This window comes from Oratosquilla oratoria, chromosome 5 (genome assembly GCF_046742065.1).
Source record: "Oratosquilla oratoria isolate Oo_2021 chromosome 5, ASM4674206v1, whole genome shotgun sequence".
NCBI classification, from domain to species: Eukaryota; Metazoa; Arthropoda; class Malacostraca; order Stomatopoda; family Squillidae; genus Oratosquilla; species Oratosquilla oratoria.
Genome location: NC_134781.1, coordinates 42,241,869 through 42,251,566, shown reverse-complemented (window position 1 = coordinate 42,251,566; position 9,698 = coordinate 42,241,869). Strand labels below are relative to the sequence as shown.

General features: G+C 38.8%; 1 protein-coding gene across 2 annotated transcripts in view; it reads right to left on the bottom strand.

The window, feature by feature from the left end:
* Window positions 1-595: 595 nt before the first annotated feature.
* The window catches only part of LOC143025483 (retinol dehydrogenase 12-like), a 144,571-nt gene continuing 135,468 nt past the window's right edge, over window positions 596-9,698 (bottom strand). For both annotated transcript variants that reach the window (XM_076185210.1, XM_076185209.1), the window contains exons 6-7: window positions 4,870-5,053; window positions 596-4,556 (exon numbers count right to left, since the gene is read on the bottom strand). In XM_076185210.1, the coding sequence (XP_076041325.1) occupies window positions 4,454-4,556; window positions 4,870-5,053 (287 nt within the window). In that variant the 3' untranslated portion in view covers window positions 596-4,453. The remainder of the gene's footprint in view (window positions 4,557-4,869; window positions 5,054-9,698) is intronic.

The window sequence follows — 9,698 nt, the reverse complement described above, 5'->3', positions numbered from 1 at the left end:
AGCAGAGATGGGTGTGGAGGAGGAATGGGGATGGTTCAAGGAGGGAGTCATAAAGTGTGCAAGGATGGTGTGTGGAACAAAAAGGACAGGGGGAAATAGAAGAAAGGGTAGTGAATGGTGGGATGAGGAAACAAAGAAGGTTGTAGAAGAGAAGAGGCGAGCTTTCACAAATTGGTTACAAAATAGGATGAGGGAGTCATATGAGAAGTACAAAGAAAAGAAAAGAGAAGTAAAGCAAAAGGTAAAGGTAGCAAAGAGGAGAGCAGATGTGAAATGGGGTAAGAGTTTGACAGAAAATTTTGATAGTAATAAAAAGATGTTTTGGAAATAAATTAAGAGAGGAAGAGGAGGCGAATCAAGTAGAGAAGAAAAGGTAAAAGGTGCAGATGGAGAGATGATAATGGAAGAGGAGGCAGTAAGGGGAAGATGGGCAGAATATTTTAGGGAGTTGCTAAATGTGAAGGAGGATAGGGAGGGAAAGATTGCTGCAGTGGGAAGTGCGAAGAAAATGAGAGTGATGAATGAGGAGAATGGAGGAGAAATAAGGAAGGATGAGGTGAAGGCAGTTGTTAAGATGATGAAAGCAGGTAAGGCACCTGGTCTGGATGGATGCCATGCAGAATGTTTGAAGAAAGGAGGTGCAGTTATGGTGGACTTGCTGGTGTGGTTATTTAACCCCTTCCATACGGTGCCGCCTACGTAGGCGTCATGAGGAGCAAGTGGATTCGCGATGCTGCCATATCGGCGTCTTGATTATATTTATTGTAGTCGCCCCTGTGTTTTTACATTCTCCCAAATGTGCCTTGAATCCCATTCTCTGTGGTTTTCAAAATTCGCGGGTGAAAGAGAGAACGATCGATATAAGTGGTGACTATATTTTATGATGCGAGTATTATTACGACATGTCGTACGGCTGGCATTGGCTGCTGCCCGCGAGATTTAAGTCCGGAGTGAAGTGGTTAATGTTTGTTGGAGAGAGGGTAGAGTGCCGGAGGACTGGAGGAGTGCCTGTATAGTTCCTCTTTACAAGGGAAAAGGGGACAAGTGTGAATGTAGTAGTTTCAGAGGGATTAGCTTGTTGAGTGTAGTTGGGAAGGCTTATGGGAGGATCTTGATTGAGAGGATTAGGAGAGGAACAGAAGGAGTAATTGGTGAGGAACAGTGTGGATTTAGGACGGGTAGAGGTTGTGTAGATGAGATCTTTGTGGTAAGACAGATATGTGAGAAAGCTATAGGAAAGGGGAAGGATGTTTTTATGGCTTTTATGGATCTGGAAAAGGCTTATGATAGGGTAGACAGGAAGGCACTGTGGGAGGTTATGCAGATATAAGGGATAGGAGGAAAGCTTCTGGGAGTTGTCAAGAGTTTTTATGTGAGTAGTAGAGGATTGGAAATGGAGATAATGAGTGGTTTGAGGTAAAGGTGGGACTTCGTCAAGGATGCGTTATGTCGCCCTGGCTGTTCAACTTATACATGGATGGGGTGGTGCGAGAGGTAAATGCAAGGGTAGTGGGCAAAGGATTAGAGATGGTTAAAGAAAATGGAGAAAAGTGGGAGGTGAGCCAGCTGTTGTTTGCGGACGACACTGCGCTTGTGGCAGGATCGGAGGAGGGATTGAGGAAGTTGGTGGCAGAGTTTGGGAGAGTATGTGATAGAAGAAAGCTAAAGATAAATGTGGGTAAAAGTAAGGTGATGAGATTTACAAGGGAGAGCGACTGGAGGAAGTGGATAGTTTTAGATACTTGGGTGCAAATGTGGCAGGGAAAGGTGGAGTGAAAGTGGAGGTAGAATGTAGATTGAGAGAAGCAAGTAAATGCCTTGGTGGATTAAAGAGTGTAATGAGGAATAGACATTTGGGAATGGATGCGAAGAGGAGACTGTATGAAGGAGTGATTGTGCCAACAGCACTGTATGGGGCAGAAACATGGAACATAAGAGAAGAAGAGAGAAGGAGTTTGAATGTGTTTGAGATGAGGTGTCTGAGAAGTATGATGGGGGTTACTAGGCTAGATAGAGTGGGAAATGAGGAGGTGAGGAGGAGAACAGGGGTGGAAAAGGAGCTGGGAGATAGGGTTGATGAAAGAGTATTAGGATGGTTTGGACACATGGAAAGAATGAGTGAAGAAAGACTAGTAAAAGAGGTGTGGAAGGCAGATGTGGAGGGAGTGAACATGAGGGGACGTCCTAGGATGAGGTGGATGGATGGGGTGAAGGGGGCTTTGGGGAAGAGGGGAATGTCTGTTGAGGAAGGACGGGAGAGGACAGAAGACAGGGGTGAATGGAGAATGGTTGTATATGGATGATGTTGTGATTGCATGAGGTGGAATGGGCAGGTGAAAGGGGGGTGAGGTAGTATGTGTGATCAAAATTTGATGCAGCCCGAAGGGATTTCTCCCTGTCCTCTCATCTTATGCAATGGGGGGACGGAGAGGGGGGGTCGCCGATTTAATGAAGCGGCCTTGCTGTGGATGTGCTGTGTCTTGCGACACTGCTTCTGACCCAGGGCAGTGGACAGGATGCAGGGATGACCCGTCATTCAGGAGGTGCTAAGATAAGAGGGAGGGTGGAGGGGTGTGGAGTGTATTCAGGGATGGAATGGGTGGGAATGATTTTATGCCTTTTTCTTTTTGGCTACCCCCCTTGTAAGGGGGAAAAAGCCTTGGTATATGTATGTATGTACTTCTTGTACTTTTTTAGAATTGTTTTTGCTAATTCTTTTTCTGCTTTTTTTCCTCGAGTACCTAACCATGCCATGTTTTTCCTTTAGTCCATATATTTTCTATCCACTACATCTCAAACCAAATTTGCTTTATCTTTGATTACTTGAATAGTTGTATCCTTTACATTCTACTGCATTTGTTGTTGCACAATTTCTTTAAAATCTCTTAATTTTCTGTTTTCTTTCAATTTCTTAATCTGCAAATTTTTGCCTCCTAAAATTTGTTTAATTCTTTCAGAAATTGCTTGTATTTTGTAATTTCTTTTTTAAAATTCTCACTATTGGTGGTATCTTTGTTTTTCATGCTTTCATTTTCACATTTAACCTTGATTAGTTCTTTTTTAATTTACTCAGTTCATTATTTATTTCAGTATTTTTTTTCTAAATCACACACCTCTTTGTTTACTTCAAAGTAGTCTTTGCTTAAATTCATAATCTGTTTCTTTAGTCCCATGAATTCCCTGCCCCATGAGTTTCTATTAAAACTCATCTCCCTTTCCATGTCTATGATTTTACTCAAATTTCTTCTTTTGTACTTACCAAATCCAGAAAAAGGATTGTCAGTACGTAGCCTATGTATTCCCCTTGGCATTTCTAGACCTCTGTTTACATTAAGTTTTGGTATAGTGCCTCCAGAGGGCTCTGCATTCATGTCAATGTTCAATTAAAAATTGTCATAATTTTCACTTGATCTCTCTTGATTTTGTTGTATTTTCTCTCAATAGACATTACTAGCACATCTCTAGATCACTTTGGGCAACCACAAGTACTCCCCCTCCCACTCAATACAACCCAGGCCTCCCATTCTTCTTGCACTATTGAGAATTTTTGTCTTAATTCAGTAGCCTATGGAGCTCTAGCTGACACTGTTGACTGCTTGGTGGTTTATGTGTGTGTACGTGTATTCACTTAGTTTTACCTAGTTGTATTTTATGGGAAGAGAGCTATGCTTGTAGTGACCTGCTTTTGTATCTTTCAGCATCCAGTTTGATCTTAAATTCTTGTATAGTTTTTGCACTCACTGTTTCTTCATTCAGTTTGTTCCAGATATCTATCACTCTGTGTGGGAAGCTATTCTTTTTCAGCTCTCTTCTCTAACTATCCTTTTTAAGTTTCATTTTGTATCCTCTTGTTTTTCTCCTATCCCACTTTAGTAAGTGATTTCTATCTAGGACAGGATGCAGGGATGACCCGTCATCCAGGAGGTGCCAAGATAAGAGGGAGGGAGGAGGGTGGAGGGGAGTGGAATATATAGGAAATGGAATGGGTGGGAGTGGTTTCTATGCCTTTTTCTTTTTGGCTACCCCCCATGTAGGGGGAAAAAGCCTTTGTTATATGTATGTACTTCCATCTCTTTCATAATTCTGTAGATGGTTAACAGGTCTCCTTTTTCTCTTCTTTGTTCCAGGGTTGGTAGTTCGAGTTTGTCCAATCTTTGTATGTCAAATTGGAGTGTTGGTGCCATCTTTGTTGTTGCTCTTTGAATTCTTTCTAATTTCTTTATTTCTTTTTTACTACTAGGTGTCCAGACAAGTATGAGGATCAATGGAAACAAATATGGTCCCTCTTTCTTGTGTGCATAAGGTCCCTAATTCAATGCACCTCCCCCAAGCTGTGAAATTTTACTTGAAAACATAATGGTAAAATATTTCTTTTTCTTTAAGACTTGTGAGGAAAATCCTGCAACTGAAGTCACATGTTCAAATGAACCCACTTGTGTAAAACATAGCACTTTTATTGGCTGGTTTTGTTGATCATTGACTCTGTCACTTCCCAAAGCTTCTTGGCAACACCATCATCCATGACTAAGTCGCTCGGTGTCATGGGAACGCAGTCGCTGCATGGGAAAGTGAATTAAAATCTCATTAAAAATAAGAAAAGAAAATAATATTACTAATACTACTACTAATCATCATCTATATACCAAGAGGCTTCTTTCCCCTTATGTGAAAGGTAGCCAGTTAGGCATTTCCCTGTCACCACCCATCCGTCACCCATTTCCCTATTATATACATATATAAATAGTAATAATAACAACAGTAAGACTACCAAGAATAAGAACAAATAAAAAGATAAAAGGAATTACTCAAAGGAAAGGTTCATGGAGGGAGGAACTACTATAACTGAAGGAAATTTTCCTAAGGACTTACCTGAAGTAGAGGTTCTTGTGCTGTATGGCGTCTGTTGCGCAGTGGATGGTGGTCTGAGCTCCTTCGAGGGGTGTCTTGACAAAGAAGTCAATGGTGAGCATCATGTAGGAGCCAAAGGGAATGTGCCTCATCAGTTCAGTTGCAACGCAGCCGGGGTGCAATGCGAAGACTTGAATCTGTGTTCCTGCCAAAGACAACATGAAAAAGATGAGGTTACTCCAGGTGATGCTTACAATTTTGTACTAGATTACACTAATCACAATGATCCACCTTCCAAAACAGGAATACATTAATACAGAATATACTGGGTATATATATATATAAAATATATATATATATACACACACACACACACACTTTCAACGAACGGACGGCTTGAAGAGCGCTCTGAAGAAAAGTGAAGATTGTGGATAACAACGCAAAGAGAAGTGCCTTTTTGTATTTGCAGGGGGGGGAAATTGCTCGTGAGGTAGTGGGAAAGTAAGGAAAGAGGAGAGGGGGAGGGATTGCTGGGGAAATGGAAGGAAATGAGGATGTGGTGGACTTGGCCCAGGCAGACGGGCGTAAGGTAAACATGAAAAGACCACCGGACCAGCTCAGTGATGACGAAATGGCAAATAAAAATGTAAAGATTAGAAGTATAGAGAGGAGCAATACAGAAGAAAGTGACGAGAATATGTTCCAGGGATTTAAAGAGGGTGGGGGGGACACAACCCCCCCCCCCCGACTGATAAGACTAGAGGAGAGAGTTGATAAGGTGATCGAGGACTTGGAGCGTAAGTTAGGTAACGTAGACTCCATTTTCCAAAGAATTGAAAGGTTGGAACAACTAGAGAAGGCTAACAGAAACTTAACTGAAGAAATAGAGGACCTAAAAAGACAGTTAGGAAATGTAAAGGAGGAGAATGAGAAATTGAAGAAGAATAGTAATGAAAACAAAGAGAAAATAGCTACAGAAGCTAAAAATTGGAGAATAACTCAAGAAGGGAATAAGGTTTCATTCACTGACATAGTCAAACAGCAATTGAAAGAACATAATGAAGACTCAGTTATTAAAGTGATGAGACAGAAGGAGAATATAGTAAGAGAATTAGCTGACAAAAAGAAATGTATAATTATATTAGGAATGGAAGAGAAACATAACCCAGATAGAACCGCAAGAATCAAGGAGGAAAATGAAAGAGTAAGCAGTTTATTAAAATTAGTCCAGGAAGATGAACCAGAAATTATAAAGGAAATTGAGGAAAAATTCAGACTCGGAAAATATAGTACAGATAAGACCAGACCAATTAAGATTAAATTCAGGTCACAAACAACAGCAGAGAAAATTCTATCCAAGACAGGGAAACTAGCAACAAATGATCAATATAAAAAGGTATGGATAAAAAGAGAAATGAATAAGGAGGAAAGAGTGGCAGAAAAGAAGAAAAGAATTGAAGCTAAGGCAAAAAACGAGGAAAGAACGGAGTCAGAGAAAGAGAGATTCTATTGGAGAGTAGTGAACATGAAAATAAAGCAGTTCGACATACTAAAGAAAAACATAAGGGAAACAGAGAATACAATGGAAGTGGCAGAAAACTAAGAGTGTCTTACACAAATATAGATGGATTGATAACAGGATTGAATGAACTGAATGATTATTTGAAAGAAAAAGAACCGGACATAATGGGAATTGTAGAAACAAAATTAAAAGGCCCACTACCACCCAACAGTGTAGGACATGATACATACAATTATTGGATTAGAAACAGAGAGAAAAAACAAGGGGGTGGAGTTATGTTCCTGACTAAGAGGGATATAAACGTGAAAGGTGTCATATATGGAAAGAATACAGTAGAGATGATTATGATAGAAGTGGAAGACCGAGATAAGAAGAGCAGAAAATTTGTGATCAATTATGTGCCTCCGAAAACAGCCTCATGGGAGGAGAGTGAACATAAAAGTATGTTAGAGGACACAAAGATAGCATTAACTAAAATAATGGAAGACGGAGGAAGAATAGTTATGATGGGCGACTTTAATTGCAAAGAAATCTGCTGGGAAGAAATGACAGTAAAGAGTGGTGATGACTCATGGGGAAATGCTCTACTTGAGATGATTACTGACCATTCAATGACACAATGGATACAAGAGAACACTAGGTATAGAAATGAAGAAGAACCATCGAGGCTAGACTTAATAATTACATCTGAACCTAGAATAGTAGATAAGATTGAATATAAAACACCAATAGGTAAAAGTGACCACATATTGATTGAACTGGAACTTAATGAAGAAAAATATATGAAAAGAAATGAACAATATAGAAAAGGAAGAATGATGTATGAAAAAACAAACTTTGATAAAATAAGAGAATTCTTCCAACAAGAAAACTGGGAAGAAATATACAAAGAAGAAACAACAGTGGAAGAGAAATGGAATATTTTGACAAAAATTTACAAAAAAGGAGTGGAAAAGTATGTCCCAAGACAAAAACAAGAAAAAGAATATGTAAAATGCTGGTACAACAAAAGTTGTAGGGAGTTAAAGGACAATAGAGACAAAGCCTGGAACAGATGGAAAAAAGACAGAAGACCTGAAAAATGGAAAATATATACTGGTTATAGAAATGAATATGTACAAAAGTGCAGAGAGGAAAAAAGAAAATATGAAAAAGATGTTATAGAAAAGTGTAAAGATCAACCAAAACTATTCTACAGATTTGTAAACAATAAACTGAAAAACAAACAAGACTTAGAGAAATTAAGACAAGGAGGAGTTGAATACACTGAGGAAATGGAAATGGCAGAAATTATGAACAAACATTTTAAATCAGTGTTTACAAGGGAAAATATACAACCTGAAGAGATTGAGTGGAAGGAAAAAGTCCCCCCTATGGAAGAAATAGAAGTAACAAAGAATGAAATATTGACACACTTGGGTAATTTTGATGTCAGAAAATCACATGGGCCAGATGAAATAGCAAACTGGATTCTGAAAGAATGCAGGAATGAACTGGCAGACAAAATACATAGCATAATAAGCAGTTCCTTAAAAGAAGGAAAAGTTCCAGAAGATTGGAAAAAAGCAAATATAGTACCTATATATAAAGGAGGAAATAAAGAAGAACCTACCAACTATAGACCAGTCTCTCTAACAAGTACAATAGCAAAAATATGTGAAAGAATTATCAAAAGTAGATGGGTAAAATACTTGGAAAAAAACAACGTACTAAACCCAAGGCAATTTGGATTCAGACAAGGACGATCATGCATCACCAATTTAATATGTTTCTATTCAAGGCTAATAGATATAATACAAGAAAGAGATGGATGGGCTGATTGTGCATTTCTAGACCTAAAAAAAGCTTTTGACAAAGTACCACATAAGAAGTTGCTTAAGAAATTAGAATATGAAGGAGGAATACAAGGTAAATTGCTAAATTGGATGGAAGACTTTTTGCAAGAAAGAAAAATGAGAGTAGTGATAAGAGATCAGCACTCAAAATGGAATGAAGTAATAAGCAGTGTCCCGCAGGGAACAGTTCTGGCCCCAATAATGTTTGCTATATATATTAATGATATGGATGAAGGAATTGAAAGCTATATGAGCTTCTTTGCAGATGATGCAAAATTACTGAAAAGAGTGAAAACTGAAGAAGATTGTGAATCACTACAGAGAGATCTAAATAAAGTACAAGAATGGAGTAGGAAGTGGGAGATGGAGTTCAATACAAAAAAGTGTAGTATAATGGAATTTGGAAAAAGCAAAAACAGAATAACAGGATCATATAATTTGGGAGAAGAAGGAATAAAAAAAGTAGAAAATGAGAAGGACCTGGGAGTCATTGTTATGAATAATATGTCACCTGAGAAACATATAAATAAGATTTTTGGAGAAACTTATAATTTAATAAGAACAATCAAAGTGGCATTTACATACCTGGATGAAGAAATGGTGAGGAAAATCCTAATCACCCTGATAAGACCAAGATTGGAATATGCAGCAACGATATGGTCACCAAGTACAAAAAAATGTATAAAAAAACTTGAAAGAATACAAAGAGCAATTACAAAACTGGCACCAACACTCTCAAAACTATCATATGAAGAGAGACTACAAAAACTTAAACTACAGACACTAGAGCAAAGAAGAGAGAGAGGAGATTTGATAGCTATTTACAGAATCATGAAAGGCATAGAAATTACTGATAGAGAGAATCTGATAAAATGGGATGACAGAAATACAAGAGGACACGGAAAGAAAATAAAAAAAGACAGCTATAGAAGAGATTTTAAAAAGAACAGCTTTCCTCACAGAGCAATAGACAGTTGGAACAAGTTAGATGAGAAAGTGGTGTGTGCAAAATCAATACATGAATTTAAAAATAGTTTAGATAAAATGAGATATGAAGACGGGACCCCACGAGCATAGCTCCCCTTCCCGTAAAATACAACTAGGTAAATACAACTAGGTAAATACACTTCAGCGAATGGACGGCTTGGATGACGTTCTGAAGAAAACTGAAGTCTGTGGATCCCAACGCAAAGAGAAGTGCCTAGTGTTTTTGCAGGGTGGGGGGGAAATTGCTCGTGGAGTAGTTGGAAAGTAGGGAAAGAGGAAAAGGGGAGGGATTACTGAGGGAAATGGAAGGAAATGAGGAGGGAGTAGACTTGGCCCAGCCAGACAAGCGGAAGGTAAACAAACGACTGAGTGAGGATGACATGTCTAATAAAAATGTAAAGATTAGAAGTATAGAGAGGAGCAATACAGAAGAAAGTGACGAGAATATGTTCCAGGGATTTAAAGAGGGTGGGGGGGACACAACCCCCCCCCCCCCCCGACTGATA